Source organism: Pomacea canaliculata, linkage group LG1, assembly GCF_003073045.1.
Source record: "Pomacea canaliculata isolate SZHN2017 linkage group LG1, ASM307304v1, whole genome shotgun sequence".
In the NCBI taxonomy this organism is placed as follows: Eukaryota; Metazoa; Mollusca; class Gastropoda; order Architaenioglossa; family Ampullariidae; genus Pomacea; species Pomacea canaliculata.
This window is the reverse complement of record NC_037590.1, coordinates 40,008,084-40,025,274: the sequence shown is the minus strand read 5'-3', so window position 1 is coordinate 40,025,274 and position 17,191 is coordinate 40,008,084. Positions and strand designations below refer to the sequence as shown.

Sequence of the window (17,191 nt, the reverse complement as noted above, 5' to 3'; positions counted from 1 at the left end):
AGTTACTTGCAAAATGATAAATTTTTTTACAAGAAAAAAATGTAAATGCTAGATAGATAAGTACTTAAACGTAAAATGCGGATGCACACTGTTTAATTTATATTTTTACGAGTAAAAATTATAAAAGACATTGGCAGATTTTCACTTCTTCTCATCCTGAAATCCGGCTTGTTTCCCCTTACCGAGGGCGGCTAATAAATGTCACATCCGCCAACACTCTTTTGTTGTATTGTAGTTGGAACAATGTAAACCGAAAACGGACCAAAGAGGTTTGTTGTACATGCCTGCCATTTTTTTAATTTGACAGTAGAGTTTTTTTTTGTAAAGTATTACTATGTGTTCGCACTTTTCAGGGTTCTCCTTTCTGAATTATATTCTCACATGAAAGTAAACGTGACTTTTGCATCGATGAAGCTGATTGTGTCATTGTGACTTATCTGTACTCCTCGTCGCCTCATCTACACTGCTGTCGATTGGGTATTTTTTTTTAAGTATAAATATGTTACACGTTTAACAGGATAAAAGGGGTTACATCTGCAGTGGGTTTGATTTCCTTATCAAGTTTATTTTCGCTTTTAGAAACAAGAATTCATTGCATTGTATCTCTGTGGTATTTCTATGATCAGTTACAGAGTTCATAGCTCTGTGACACTTTTTTTTAAAACATACAAAATGACCAACTTTATCACGTAAAGTATAGACTATGGAGATAGTGTGAGACACATATAGTGTAATATATATATGTTTAAAACAGGCAAAAATGTCTGGCTCAGAATCTGAGCGAACCACTCGCAGTGGAGGTCTGCGCCTAGCTGCCATCACAAGTGCCCATGCCAGTATGTCCATAGGAGGAACATATTTGTCGGCAGCTTCATCTATCCACAGTGACCAAGGAAGTGAGGCATCACACTCACAAAAGGGCATCGTAGACTGGAAGAAGAGAGTGCGCACAGAATATATGCGCATTTGCCATCAACGAAAGTTCAAAAGAGCAGATGAAGTTAAGGTACTAATATATGTGAATAATTGATGAATGAAACAAGTTAGCTTCTTATGTATTGTTTAGTGTCAACTGTACTGAAATATTGTATAAATACAGTAATCGTTAACATATTTACTAAAATATAAAATGCCAGATAAATGATAAAGACAAAGTAACAGCATAGTGCAGTACAGATGATCTGTAACATACAGGCCATATTTATTTACAACATTTGTACTGACCAAAGTACAAAATTATTTTCAAAGGGTTTGGCTCTTGTCTGAAATCTGAACCCTTTCCTCATGTCATACTCCACTTGCAAATTGACATTTTGTGTTGGTGTGCTGAGGTAACGCATTTCATGCTGGTGCTATGAGTTGCCAGGAAATCTAGTATAGGTCACCTCTTTTTTTATATTTTCTTAGTCATAGTGTGTGTGTGTTTGTATCTGGACTAGGTAATCCACACCGTTTGTTTGATCCTAACCACATTTTTGTAGTATTACTTTCACTCACTCACTAAGGGTGATGAGGAACAAGAAGAAGACTTTCACCCACTGGAACAATACAATCAGGATTGTCTATCCTGTGTTAAGATCTCATCTTAGGCATGCTGCTCTTTCACAAGTGAAAGTTAAACATCTTATTAGGCATCCATGATAATAACAAGCAGAAAAATTGTTTTATTATATATAGGTAACCTGTTTGTTTTAAACCTTTTATTCCAACAGAATGCCTTTGCAGCCAACCGTCAGCACATAGATGAAGAGTTGAAAAAGCAAGATGAATGGCTAAACAGCCAGTCTGTACCAAGATTAATAGTTCCTGAAACATTGCCAAATACTCCGATCACTCGCAAAGTAAGACATTGTACCATCCTTTAATAATACAGTATATTTATTTTATATATATATTTCAAACTTTGAATTAGGTTGGATGAATAAATTTTAATTATTGTGCTCTTGCTAAGAATGTAAGTGCCCAGTTTTAAATGGGGCAACTCCACTAATAAGCAAATTGACAAGGATAATTTAAACATAAATCACCAAGACTAAATCAAATACCTCCAAAAGATGACTCAGGTACTGTTTAGAAGCAACTTGACCTAGGTGATAAGAAAGAGAATTGTGTACATAAAGAAATTTGTTTATTTCTTTTCTGTACATTTTAACGTGGATTTGTCTTGTGTGCTGCTAGCTTCTTTGGTGCTTAAGTGTCTGGCAGTTGGCAATGGTTGACTTGACTGGCAATTTAATGGCCAAATTGCCTTTAGGAAATGCTGAAGTTGTATTTTGGTAGTGGTTGAGTTATCCTTAGAATGTGGTCATATTATCTTGCCTTATAAGGTCAAGGGACAAGTCCAGTGACTTTTTAAAAGGTACAGAGGTATAAGAAAATTTTATCAAAATTAAGACTAACATCTTGTGAAGAAAGTTGAATTTTAAAATTTAACTTTATTTTCTGTATTTAAGTATTTTGCATGTATTCATATTTATGTGTATATAGATATATGTGTGTGTATGTGCAAAGCTACAGAAGTGTAAAATTCTCTTAAACTTTTCAATAGAAGTAAGCCTTTTGTGACATAATGAGAACAAAAAGTACTGTTCAGGGCTTCTGCTTACGCAAAAAATTGCGTACAGTACGCAATTTAAGTTCGGAGGACCCCTTCAATTTTCGTCAATGGGGTCCCCTTCAAATTTGGGCGAAGAACAGGGACCCCTTAAAAATCTGAAGAAGGGGTCCCTGGGACCCCAAAGAATTTAGCCTTAGCAGAAGCCCTGCTGTTAAAGTACACACTGTTGTGTTGTATCCAAGCAAAGCTGTATCATTGCATCAAAACAGAGAAATAAAATCGTTTAAAAGAATTCAAGCAATTTAGACTAAATCAAAAGATTTGAAGCAAGTAGTGTTGAAGGATCGTGGAGTCTACTGGACAGAAATATATCACACTTGACGAATCATGGTTTGTCTGATATTTCTGCAGTGTGAAGTTTCAAGCGGATTTAATTTTCCATCCCAGACTGTGCCTGTGCGAGTCATGAATGCAGTGAAACCTATCCCTACTATGTACAGCTGGGCACCTTTACAACAGAACTTTATGGTCAGAACAAATGTCATTGTTATTGAGAAGATCTGTTTCTTTTTAAGGGGTTTGTTAACAATTTTAAATATGCAAGTCTTTATCTCCAAAATCTTTTAAGACACATGAAGGTACAGCTGTCATGGATGCATCTGTGATGTGGATGCTTGCTTGTGAAGGTTGATTTTAAGTGTAGTGTACATTTTAAGTGTAGTGAAATACATTTTGACTGGGTTGTGTGTGAATGAGAGAGAGGGAGAGAAAGTATATGAGTAAAAGTAGTCCTAAGATCTTATAGTCATAAGGCAGTGAGGTGTTGAGTCCTCATTTGTCTTGGGACCAGTTTCAGCCAGGGCAGTTCCTATCTCCTCTCTGCCTATCCTTGCCCAACCATCTATGGAGTCAGGTACCCACCCCATAGATAGATCAACTGTGGGGAGTAGGCTGTGTCACATGGGTATCAAATGAGCCAATGTGCATGTCTGTGGGTTTGAACACCATTACTTTAGGCTTTCCTCTCATCTCCCTGATGTTATGTGTATGGTGTATGAATACTTTTTTTGAATGGGAGATTTTGTACTAGGTTGAGGATGAAACAGTTTTGCACAATATTCCCTACATGGGAGATGACATACTGGACCAGGATGGGGCTTTTATTGAAGAGCTGCTTCGCAACTATGACGGCAAAGTTCATGGGGGTCGCAATGCCAGCTACTTGTCTGATGACCTCTTCCTCACCCTTGTACGATCCTTGGCCCAGATGTATCCTGATGCGGGGACTACTCGTGCAGAGGAAAGTATGTTATTCCAAGCATAGAGAGGATGCTACTGTTTTGCAAAGTGTCATTTGATGCTGTCTGTAAAATGTGTTTTAGAGTAAATCACATTACGCTTAGATCAGCAGAGACAGCATTCAGATACTAAACAAAAGTCTTTTCAGACTGTCCTCTGCTCATGGATACTTCAGTGCCAGCAAATATTTGGGCTTCCATTCAAGCTCATTGCATTTTATTATCACTATAAACTTTACTATGGTTATGGGATCTTAACACGTATATTATTTTAAATTATTATTAGTTGTGGTGTTTAGGTGACAGAATCTTCTAAATTTGTATTATTTTGTGAGAACATCTGACTTACCAACTTATCAAACTTGTAAAATTATCAGTAGGGTTTTGTTGAAGTGCTCAAATGCAGAGTTTATTTCAGGTAAAAGTTGGCATGGTGCGTTCAAATACAGGAGATGTTTGCAGGTGAGAGTGGAGAGGAATCTCAGTGTTCTGTGCTGAGTGTAGGGGACAAGAAAGCAGATATCCCCGACATTCTGTTTGAAGCAATTAGTGCCACCTTTCCAGAGAAGGGCACAGCTGAAGAACTAAAAGAAAAGTACGTTTCTTTTTGTGCCTGTTGTCGTTTTTTATTTGTAATAACTATTTTTAACAGCATGTTCACAAGATAACACAGGTACATATACTTTCATAGTAGGAGCTGTTAGTGTGGCTGATTTTTAACATTTTATTACAGCGCACCATCAATTACATATCTGCATTGATACATACATTCCATCATAATCATATACACACTCCATTTCCATTAAACAAATAAAAAATAGAAAAAGAAAATTCAATTCAATTCAATACAACTTTATTCATCCACAAGGGCAATTAGAGGTGGGTGGGAGGAACTTGTAACCTGGAAAAAAATCTAAGTAAAGCTTATCCACTTTTTAAACAAATATCTCTTCTTCACAACATAGCAGATGACTGGAGATCAGCCAGGTAGCCACATCATTTCCAGCTGTTTGCTCCAGACTGGACAAACATTGACCAATGACCAGGCAGCATACAAATTCACTTCCCTCTTTCCATCCTGACTGACCAGTGAGTTCATCACTCAAGTTTTCTGACTTAGACCAGATGGGTCAGGTTTTAGGCCACTTTGCCTGCTGTGGGATGTTTTTACTTTGTAAAGCTAAACGCTATCTTGCATTGTTCATTATGCCCCACTACAGCTTGGGGGCGTTCCAGTGGTGCAACGGTTAGCATCTGTCACCAATACAGTGAAGGTTGGCTGTGAGTGGTTCAGCTCATCTTGGGCATGCTGTTCATTCTCTGCATGTGACGTCTGTTTACAGGGCTGGCTGGCTGCCTTGCCATGATAGAGCCTTAGTTGCTAGCTCTGCATTAAACACCAGTTTTCCTCCACCACCAACCCTACAGCTTGCTGAAGGACAGGATGAGTCTGCTTTCCCTGCTACTCTGCACCCCTTTTTGTGCTCAATGTTGGGAAGAGTCCTTCCACATCACTTTTAGTAAGCTGCTGGCATTGTGAAGGGCACTATACATAGAAGCACACTCTTTCCCTAGCTGTGTGTATACTAGACCTTGTGGTGTCACAGGCGCAACATTACACTGCAGATTTGCCATATACCCTGGCGACAACGTAATAGTTTTCTATGCAGGAGCAGACAGATAATGATATTTGGTCCCTATGTCTGGCAGCAAATGAGCTGAGTGTTCTTTTGGCCACTGGTGAACCTGTTTGTAATCAGTTGGAACTCCAAAAAAAATCCCAAAAGTTGTGATTGTGATTTGAGATCTCATATATTAATCTTGCCCAGTGAGGAGAATCTTCTTCTCAGGCATAAGCACATGAGGTTTGAGCTATTGTTGCTAGTCTAACCTTCTCAAGGAAAGTGTCATTTAAACACATTGTATAGCAGGGGTGGGCTAAGTTTTCTTTTTGTGAGCTGGTCTCAAAAATTCTAAGCTATGCGGCAGGCTGGTAAAAAAAAACGCATTGAGCTTGTGGGCTGTAGTTTACCCACCCGTTATGTAGGCATACTGACAGACTTCATGGAGTGGTATGCAAGTGACAAGCATGTCATGGTCAAGCACTAAGATATGTGGAATTCATACTCTGCTCTTCGATGTGAAAGCATTAGTCCACCAACTCATTCAAGGGTTATAGAACTGTGCTCTCAGATACCTTCTGATCCATTATTCTTCATATAGTCATGTCATCTGTTGAAGTACAAAGAAGAAATAAGATTTCTTTACAGTAAAATTTCTTCCTTTGAGTACTTTCCAGATGATATGACATTTCCCTCCTGCTTACCTGCATTGGGTATCATGTAAAATTCTGATTAAAAAAAAAATTAGAGGGAAGTGAATGGAGGGGTTGACTATCTGTGCTCTCTAGTAATTGGTTAGTGTTTGTGCAGTTGTAAGTTGGCAGGTTAATAAGTTGCTTAATATGGTAATGTCTATAAAGTCATCTGGTAAGTGCTTGAAGAAAGAAATTTTCTGCTAAAAATAGTATTTTTTTAATAAATATGATAATGGAGATGCTTTGTTGCAAATATGAACACTTCTATGGGGAGAAGTGGGAAAAAATTACATCCCTTATCATTCTGTGTCAAGATTTTGCATGAGCTATACATTTGAAGGCAAGGAATGCATGTTCATAAGCACACATACACACTCATGATTCCTAGAATCCATTTTTCTCAACATCATACCAAACAATAGTACCCAAACTGTACTTATACATTGGCTTCTGTCAGTCAGTTGTAAACTTTTTAAGACCAATTGTCATTCAAGACTTTGAATTCGGAATTGCCATATCTTTGAAATTAGGTACTAAAATTCTTCCAGCTAGAATAATAATGTACTATTATTGAATTTAGTAGTTGTGATTTTGTAGTTTTATTTAGTTATTTTGGGCTTAATAGGAATGCCTTTATAATGCTTAACATTTTTTTAAACATTTACAGATATCGAGAATTATTGGAAAATGAGTCAGCAGATCCAAGCACATTGCCACCTGAATGTACACCCAACATAGATGGTCCTAATGCAAAGTCTGTTCCTCGAGAACAGACGATGCACTCATTCCATACACTGTTCTGTCGTCGTTGCTTTAAATATGACTGTTTTTTACATCGTAAGTTGTCTTCAAAGAGATTTAATATATAAACAAGAGTGATGTTTGGTTGACAGACTAGATACATTGTGCTACATTGATTTAAAATAGCTTTTTAACCTGATCTTGTTGCACACTTTTGAGGTATATATAAATTCAGGCAACATTGTACAATTTCCCTAAATGATAATGGCATAAATTAGCCACTCACATGATGACGTTTGGGTTTCATGTGGGGAAATGCGCTATTTTGTGCTTAAATCATCAGTTTCCCATGCAACCTCTTATCTAAATAGCCTATCTTCTCTATGACATCAGCCTACCATCCTACTCCCAGCATGCTGACTAGAAAAATGGCGCAGAGAAAACAAGACAGAGAACCCTGTGGTCCTGACTGCTTCCTGCATATTGTGAGTTTCCGTTTTATGAAAAAGGATGCATCATTCACAGAATGTTACCATATGTGTATTTAATATGTGTACCTTCTTTATCACTGTTATTAATATGTATACATCCTTTATCACTGTGCACTGCACTCACATAACTTTCTTAGCATGTCATATTCAGTCTCTTTTCTAATCCTTTTATCTCCTAGTCTTTCTCTCTCTCATACACATGTACACACACTGCAGTGTGCATATATTCAATGCATCTCTTACGAATGTAACTTTCTGCCATCACTATTTTGGGATGTAAATCCTTGCACACAGGCGGGCATCAAGCCACAGGAGGATGAAACTGATCCAGAGGCTAGTCGGAGTAGTTCTCCTCCACGTCTTACCAGCCGCAAACACAAGCACAATGAAAGCAGTAGCAACAGCAGTGATGACAGTGAGGGTAGTAGCGATGCACCAGATATGGACTTCCACTTTCCTGAGCGACACAAGCCTACGGCTGCTGAATGGAGTGGAGCTGAAGAATCTTTGTTTAGAGTCCTGGCAGACATGTGTCGCAATGACTACTGCACCCAGTCCAAACTTATTTCCTCTAAATCGTGCAAACAGGTAATCTAGCCTCTGAGGGGGAGGGTCGCTCCTTCTTTGCCCACTAAGAAGGGATCCTTGTGGGTTTTTTTCTGCCTTTGTGTGTATGACCTTGCTCCCATTATATGTGTGGACACGTTAGAGAAAGTTTGCCTTTTCTGATAATAAGCTGTAGAGAGGCTCTGTAACTTTGTGGTTAGTGTGCTTGACTTTAGTGCAGAAGGTTGGAGTGTTTTGCTCAGGTGGGTGACAAGAAAACCAGCAGTCATGGAAGTAAAGCTGAACCTTAATCTGTCGTGCCCTGCTGAAACACTTATTTCGCCACCCTGGACAGTAAATATTAAGTTTCTCAAATAAAAACAGTTGAAAATTCTTTTAGAAAGTATCTGAACAAACTTTATGGCTTCATTAGGGAATGCATCAAGGTATGTTATACATGAAAGTAAAAAAAGGGATTAGCATTGAGTTTGTTTTTTTTTTTTTTTTTGTTAGGTGTATGAATTTGCTATTAAAGAAGAGGCTCATATCCCCGATCTTAAGGAAGAACGGATCCAGACCCCACCAAGAAAAAAGAAAAAGAAGCCAAAGTGAGTGCAGATTATGGTTGCATTTTAGCATTACAATATATGGGAGATGATTAAGTTGATGTTGAATGTTTAGTTTTCTTTCCCTATAGTGCCTCTGAAGTAGCTTGCCTTCAGAAATTTAACCCATTGGAGAGGATTCCTGCCTTTAGTTGGGCTAATGTTACCAGGCTTTTGGGACTGAACCCATCCGTGAGTGGGAAAAGGGTAAAAAAAAAAAAAAACCCAGACAACTTAGCAGCCTAATGATTGGTCAAAGGCAGGCATTAACTGCAAAATTATTTAGATTATACATTCTGTACTTTCCAGCACATTAATGTTATTGCAACAGTGTCATTACAATTAAAAAAAAATCTAACTAAAATTATTCTTATTACTGTAGGTAACTTGGTTGATTTTCGCTCTCAGTTTTGTTCTATGAGCAAATGGCACTAGGAATTTTTCAGTCTCAGAGTGAGAGAGAGAAAACAGGAATGGAAAAGTGAAATTATTTCTCTCCTGAAAGTGCATACAGTAAACAAATCATTGAGCTTTACAGCCAGAAGGGTTCTCAGTCTTTACCTTTTTCCCTTCTGCAAATGCATACCCAGAAATGATGCTGAGATGCCAGGTTTATGTACAGGCTTTGGTCGATGCACTGCCGCAAAATTCAGCAGAAAAAAGATGGCACTGCAAACCCTGTATATAACTACCAACCTTGTGATCATCCGGGACAACGATGTGATGAGTCCTGCCCCTGTGTCATGGCCCAGAATTTTTGCGAGAAGTTCTGCCAGTGCAGCACGGACTGTGAGTGGCACATCAGTATCTTTTAGACACAGCCATACACCCATGCTTCATGACTAATTTTCATACAAAAAACTTTTATTTTATTCTCTGCACATAAAACAAATGTATCATTGTTTGTAACTTCAGTACTCGGTGGTTTAATTGTCTCAGGACGGTGGTTGAACAGACTGGTGACCATTGCCATCAACATTTTACATGTTTCATTCATCTAATCATTCCAAATTAGCTATCTATTCAAAATGCCTATGACTTCAGTTGTCTTTAGAAGGTATTAAGAAATTATCTATAGTCGCATACCTTGAGATTTTTCTAACAGGGTGTTGTGGCTGAGTTAGTTAACAGAGTCATGCCCTTTCAGCATGAATTTTTATAATTTTCCAAAAAAGTTGTAAAATAAGTGTGTACAATACAACTGTAGCTTTTTTAATGTCAAAAATAGGTAGGATGATCCATAAGAAATCTAAACATACAGACAAATGTATATGCAAGACGTTTGAGTGTTTTTTTGCTCTGAGAATCAACATAAAACCTTTAATCTCCGACCCACAATTTTTGGCAGTGACTTAATCTAGAAAATTCTAAACTACTGCCAGGAAACAACTGACTAAATGCCAAGAAATAAAGCTACAGAAAAAAATGATTCCTTAAGTTATATCCACAGTTACCTCCTCAAGTTTACCGATGGAAATTTGGGGGGGGGGGGTAGATTGACAAGCCTAAAAAAATTAATGCTCATGCGTGCTTTCATAACAACGGTCTACGAAGCAACTTCTGTGAATTAGCAGTTTACTGAAGTATTTAAGATACCTTCTGAGGGATTGTGCAAAAAAAAAAAAACAACCTTGAACTGTAAAGGGCTAAGATACCTGTACATTCCAGTCTTATCACTTTTTGGAGCAGTTGCTGTTGCCAAAATAAAGCTTGCATTTTTTGCCAACATATGCAGGTCACAACCGGTTTCCTGGCTGCAGGTGTAAAGCTCAGTGCAACACAAAGCAATGCCCTTGCTTCCTGGCAGTGCGAGAATGTGACCCAGATCTGTGCCAGACATGTGGTGCTGGTAAGTGCAACTTTGATCAGTTTTCTTTGGTTCCTATTCACGCCTTCTCCCCAACCTTTCCTTTTTTAAGAAAAACTAGCAATAACATATCTTTTCTTCCTTCTGCAGGTCATTTAGTTATTCAGTCCACTTGTGTTTTGTACATGACCAAATACTGGCCTTGTCAAATCATGTTTCATATACCATTAGAACAGCCTAGAAGTAGGGACAATTATGTATGGTATGACTGAACAGGTTGTTTCTCAAACCTTGCCTTTTTTTTTCATTTATTTTTCAGATCAGTTTGACACAACAAAAGTCTCTTGTAAAAATGTTAGTGTTCAAAAAGGTCTTAGGAAGGTAAGCATTGATGAATATTATTTCTAGAATAGTTTTTATTTTTCACTGAACCAATAATTAATCAAAATGTTAATCTTAAATACCATTTTTTCTTATTTCAAAAATGTTTTCATTTTATAGTTAAGAAAGCAATCTACTAATTTAAAAAAAAAGATGGACTACAGGGAACAAGATAATCTGCATTTATTTTTCTTTCCAGCATCTGTTGCTGGCCCCTTCAGATGTAGCTGGCTGGGGTATATTCCTCAAAGATTCTGTTGAGAAAAATGAGTTCATCTCAGAATACATTGGCGAAGTGAGGATCACAACAATTTCTTTTCCCACTGATAGCATTGTACTAGCATCTTCACTCACAGAAATGAGATTTATTTTTCTTTTGGAAATTTTTTTAATTTCTTGTTTTTTTGATATTTCTGCTATGATCTTTTTGCCATTTTCTTTTGATTCGTTTGCAGCATATAGAAAGAAAGGGACAAAAGATTCTCCTTAGTCCATAGGTAAAAAATAAGGAATTGTTAGGAATAGAGTCATTCTGCTGGAACAGTCATCAGAGACCTATCTTGTAATTCTTCAAGGAAAATTTAGTGTACAATTCATTTAAAAAAAATTAAAGAATGACAGTTTTCATTTCTTTTCTTGCTACTCTTCTCATGGCTTGAGAGTAAAGCAAGAAGAACAGTGCAAATGAATGATCATTTATTGAGTCTCTGTCTCTGACATAATTTTGTATATGTGCAGATCATCTCCCAAGATGAAGCTGACCGACGGGGCAAGGTGTATGACAAGTATATGTGCAGCTTTCTCTTTAACCTCAACAACGGTAAGCTGTCCTGGGTCTTTTAATCTGCTGTTTTAAAATCTTGATGTTTAATGACAGGATCAAAAGAATTGTAACTATTTGAATTTATAAAGTTCACAAACTGCTTTATTACTTGCAATGGAAATTAAGGTGCATCTTGACATTGTCAGCATGTGCTTGTCATTTTTTACCTTCATAGCTTTATTTTGTGGTGCAGGTGTCATATTTCTTCATAGTTACTATGTTGTTAATACCATGAACGTACACTTACCTTGCATACGCATGACATATTCTACACACACAACACAGCACTCAATGAGCCCCTGCAAATGACGATGAGGATGAGGAGATTTGTAGGTGAATCGAATCGAGAGGCACAAGTTCAGAGGAATGTCACTTAGAGAGTTATAAAGAAGACGCCAGACGAAGACCGTTGTTTTTTTTTTCCCTACTCTGTCATTTTTTTTTAGAGAAACTGCTTATTTTATATATGACATCTTTTTCTGCTTCTAGTGACGTGGAACAAATGACGCACACAAGACACCATCTATACACGAAACAATACGAGACCTACTACAACTCATTACATCCACGATGATTGTCAGTCTGACCATCTGTTGTAAAATGTGTCTTACAAACCCCTACTTATATAGACATTTCAGAATTTTTCACATTATAACAGCAGATGTGCAGTATTTTTAAAGTACTTTTATCTGTTTGTGCACTTTACTTTTTTTATCAATGAGATTTTTGTTTGCCAGACTGATATCACATCAAAAGGAATCTTCAGGTTGATAGGTTACATTAATAGCCAAGTCTTTGAAAAGCTTAAACAGTACAAATGTGTATGGGATTGTAGTAAATCCAAAACTGATTTGTGGCCCTTTCAAAGCTTTATTTTTCACCTTTTGCATTGGATTTTATAATTGATCATAGATACTGTATCCAAGCATTTTTGTAAATAAATTTATCAGACGACCCAACTATTAAAAACATTGAGGCTACAACTGCTCTTTAACTAGATGAATTACTACGTTGGTCAGTGTCTTAAAGAATCTACTCAAACACCCCTGAATTCACCTTGATTTGGAGAAACTGCAAGACCCAAACATTATGGAAATCTTTGAGGCCTGGTAGCAAAATTCACGGACGGATGAATAAATATTCTACCTTTTTTTGTCGCTATGTGGCTGTGACATTTGCACTGCATGGTTGGAGAACTGAGGGGACTAGTCACCACAGGTGGGGTTTTACTTACATTCATGGGTGGGTGGCTTGGTGATTGACCTGCAGATAAAACAAGCAGTTGTAGCCCCTTTACTCCTAATAATCAGGTTGTCTGGTAAGTATTGAATAAAGAAAATTTAATTTTTACAGTAGTTTCACTTTCACAAGTCATTTCCTTAGTTTAAGGGTGAGTTGTGTTCAACAATTCCCTTTCTCTAACCTCTAAACTGTGACTTTTTTTTTAATGTTATTTTGTATTTCTCCAAATGTGTAGATTTCGTTGTCGATGCTACTCGTAAAGGCAACAAGATTCGTTTCGCCAATCACTCTATAAATCCAAATTGCTATGCAAAAGTAATGATGGTTAATGGAGATCATCGCATCGGAATCTTTGCCAAACGACCCATCCAGGCAGGGGAGGAGCTTTTCTTTGATTACAGGTTAGTGTTCATGGTTTTAAAGTCAGATAATAACTTTAAAGTAATTGGTTACCAAGCTTGTGATAGGTGGGAATAATATTATTGTCATGGCTTCTGATAACCATGGAGTTAAAGGTAAAGGCTAATGATTTTCTTCATTACTGTATCCATGATAAAAGTGCCATTGTCTTAAGAAGGGAGTCTTGTTCCAAGTCTTCAAGAGCCATTCATCTTTAAAGACTTATGTGGAAAATGCTTTTTAAAATAACGAGTATTATTGTGACACTTCCTATGATTGCCAGTCTTGTGATGCTATCTTTTTACAATTGTTGCAGATATGGTCCAACAGAACAGCTTAAATTTGTTGGAATAGAACGTGATGAAGTGGCTACATAGGTTTTGCCACTCGCTTCAAGTATGCAGTGCACAGTAAGAACACATCACGTAACAGCCATTCCAGACACTTGCAATATGGTATGACATGGGGTTGTTCATTGTTTGGCAGGAGGCAAAAGAAAGTGTGTAGATATGGAAAGAGTGAAATCAACCTTCATTTTCTTTCGCTCTTGCATTTCCAAATACCATGCCCATTTTAATGTTTAGTTGTTTAATCCATCTGAAAAATGCTTAAATTCATTGACAGAATGTTTCTTTGTACAGAAGGATCTTCTTTGTCAGACTAAAGACCATAATTCATAGATATTCTACAGGGTACTTATTGTGACTGTGGGAAGGAATTTATACTTTTCTTTTTCCTGGACATGCTTTACATTGTGCCACCTAACAATTTACTGAATGTAAATTGAGCTGTTTTAATGGATAATTGTGTTCTGTGTTACACAAGTGCTTGAAGGCCTGCAAAAAAAGAAAACTGTGTTGGTGTGAAGTCAGTCCACATCTAGGGGCATTAGAAACAGTTCAGTCTTTTCCACATACTGTCCATGTGGAATGCATATTTTTCTTTCAGATGTTGTATTCTAAATAAATGAGATTTAATTCTGGTTGAATTTGAAGTATTTTCAATTATGTTTGAAGAAATAAAATATCTGATGTTATAGTTCCCTTTATCTTTGGGAAAAAATAATTTTCCTATCCCTCCAGATTAAGAAAAAACTGACTATTTTAAACCCACTTTATAATCATATGTCTACTTCATACAGGCAAACACTTTTTTAGTTGGAATTTTTTATTTTATCAGATGTTTATCTGTCAGTTTCTGCAACAAAATTTTGTCTGTTTACAGCTTTCTTTTTGGAAGACTTAAAAGTGACTGGACATCATTTCAGTGTTCTCTGTAGCATTTCATGAATTTGGTGTTTGCTAAATGATTTGGATAAGTGGCTTATCACTGCTTTTCTGTTTGTCCATCATGTCAATAAGTGCTCAAAAAAAGCATCAATAAATTCTGTGTTAAAAAATATTCTTGTTTTAGTAATTGAACTTTATGTTTCTAGTAAGTATATTTTTGTTGCATTTGATTGTGGCTAGTTTGAAAGTTAATACTATCAGAAAGTTAAAACACGAAAACAATTTACAACAGAATGCATAAAAGAATATCTTAATGAAATGCACACAAATTTTGCAGAAATGCTTAAGGTTAATGCTAGAACTTCTGGCCCACTATAGTGGACAGTGACCTTTTGTTCTGCTCTAGTGAGCATTATTGTGCTGGAAAAAATGTTCTTGGTGCCGTGCGTTAAACACATTTGAAAAATGCAACCATCATTCAAAATGTTTTAAAAAGGTAGCTGTGGACTAAGGCTTGCTTGTACCCTCCACCAGGTCTTGTTGCTGCTGGGTGAGGACTTCCGCTGCATGTTCTTTGCACCAACTACTCACGCGCTCAGCACCCAGGATTTGATGCATTTTTTCACTTTTAGCTCTGGACTTCTCCACTTCATTGTTCATCCTGCAACCAGTGTGAACATGTATGAATCCCTTAAACCATGTAGTTTCTCCAGTGCGATTTCAAGCATCATATTGTTCCCATCCCAACAAATCAAAATAGCTATTTAAAGGGATATTCAGACTTTCCTATGCAACAAGCTTCAAAAAATATTTTATACTTAAATTTCTGAATTTCAAAAGAAAATAAACATAAACTAATCCAAGTGCACAATTATTTTGAAATGGTTTGGTTTAGATCATTGCACAAAAATCTATTTGTGAGTTACAAGCCTTTTGATATGCACATTCTTATCTGCAGTTGAAAAGACTACTACTACATCAGAAAAGTAGGCAAGACATTTTGCAGATGCTTAAAGCTCTTCTTTGTTGTCATTAAGTCACCTTTTTTTAAAAAAAATAATAAAATAATGACATGTCAGCACCTTTTAATATCATATCTAATTTTTATTATGCTTTAATAATAATTGAATTTGTAGAGTGCATTTTCTGTTTGGATATGAGTTCCATGTGCTATGAAAAGAAAGTTAAAAAAAACACTGGTACACACATCTTGGGATCCAATTAGCTTGATTACCTTCTACTTTCTGAAAAAGCTCTAGAGAGAAACTGTGACAGTTTGCCATCGTCTATGTTTTCTCCTGGTTCATTTGATGCTTGTGCCTGAAATGATTAAATATTAAACCATCAAATGAAAAGACCTTGAATCAAATTTTCAGTTTAGCTTTCTTGAGTCACTTATAATTAATGTTTATCTAGAAACTATGTTTCCTGGACTAGACAAGATCTTTTTTGTGTTTTACTTCTGCAAGTGCTTTTATTAAAATCTACTATAAGTCAGCTTAATCAACAACAAGCAGGAACTCCCAACCCAACTTCAAGGAGAACATCCTGGAAACAGACCACTTCAGGTATCTGGGAAGCATTGTCAACAAGGACGGTGGAGCAGACAATGACATCAAAAGCTGCATCAACAAGTCCAGGCATGCTTTCAACAGCCTACACCCCATCTGGAACTCCCAAGCATTATCCTTCTGCAGTAAGACCCGCATCTTCAACACCAATGTGAAGGCAGTCCTGTATGGTTCTGAAACCTGGAGAGTGACAAACACCATCAACAATAAGCTCCAGACCTTTACCAACCGATGCCTATGCCACATTCTGGGAATAAGATGGCCTGAAACGAACTCCAACAGCAGCCTGTGGAAAAGAACCAACCAGAATGCCACTAGCCAAGACATCAAAAAGCGCAAATGGGGCTGGATAAGACACGCCCTTCACAAACCAGCTGATGCCATTGCGAAGCAGGCACTTGCTTCTTGTCTTCTGCTTTTAACCACTGTAGGTAAAAGAGATACACTAAACGATAGCTAAGAGTAGGGGTCATTTTAAAAATAATGCAACTTGATTCACTCCGTAGGACAATTAAAGGAATAGTTCACAACAACACCTATAATTTGATCGTAAGAACCACAGCACAATACAGTCAACAACACTGTTACACTTTCATCCAGCAAGCAGATCAACAACCAGACCCCTAGTCACAATTCAGACCATCATACACAGTTCATTCACTCGTTTAGAAGTCTATTCGCCAAAATAAAAAAACCATAACCATCTAGTGTTGGTCCTGCACACAGGAACGACAGGTGGACGGAAGCTGGCGAAACTCTTTTAAGGACACGCCTATCATCCCGTATAATTATGATAAATATGCCTACATCTAACCCTCTGTATGGCTTGCTGATTTGCTATAAACTCCTCCAGTCCACCTGCGCTGGGTCCACCGGCATCATTAGTTTTCTCGTTACCTGTCGCCATATTTAAACAAACCACATCGAGGCTGTATCCGTCGCGAGCGTCACGTGGAGTTAAAGGTCAATGCCAATGATTTTCTTAATGACTGAGTCCGTGGTCAAAACGTCATTGACTTAACAAAAGAAACAGATATCTCCTGGCTTGTGGGCACCGGTAAACTTTTTTGTAATAAACGCATACAAAAAGAACAGGAGCAGAAAAGGTCGTATCGCAGAAAAAAAGAACAACGCCGTAAACTGCTGTTTTGAAAATTATTTTTAGCTAAGATGAAGATCTAAGT

The 17,191-nt window shown here is 37.2% G+C and overlaps 2 protein-coding genes across 2 annotated transcripts; one reads left to right on the top strand and one right to left on the bottom strand.

The window, feature by feature from the left end:
• Positions 1–126: 126 nt before the first annotated feature.
• On the top strand, positions 127–14,608 carry LOC112556350 (histone-lysine N-methyltransferase EZH2-like). Its single transcript, XM_025225271.1, has 17 exons — positions 127–269; positions 755–1,006; positions 1,713–1,841; positions 2,969–3,085; positions 3,648–3,861; positions 4,318–4,450; positions 6,840–7,009; positions 7,307–7,398; positions 7,699–7,992; positions 8,464–8,558; positions 9,178–9,344; positions 10,291–10,404; positions 10,682–10,743; positions 10,943–11,038; positions 11,482–11,563; positions 13,044–13,209; positions 13,524–14,608. Exons 2-17 carry the CDS (start codon positions 761–763, stop codon positions 13,582–13,584), a joined length of 2,238 nt encoding a protein of 745 aa, XP_025081056.1. The 5' UTR covers positions 127–269; positions 755–760; the 3' UTR covers positions 13,585–14,608.
• On the bottom strand, positions 14,357–16,953 carry LOC112556362. The gene is made up of 3 exons (XM_025225310.1): positions 16,822–16,953; positions 15,671–15,756; positions 14,357–15,097 (listed from the first exon to the last, which is right to left on the bottom strand). Exons 1-3 carry the CDS (start codon positions 16,912–16,914, stop codon positions 14,944–14,946), a joined length of 333 nt encoding a protein of 110 aa, XP_025081095.1. The 5' UTR covers positions 16,915–16,953; the 3' UTR covers positions 14,357–14,943.
• Positions 16,954–17,191: the final 238 nt, after the last annotated feature.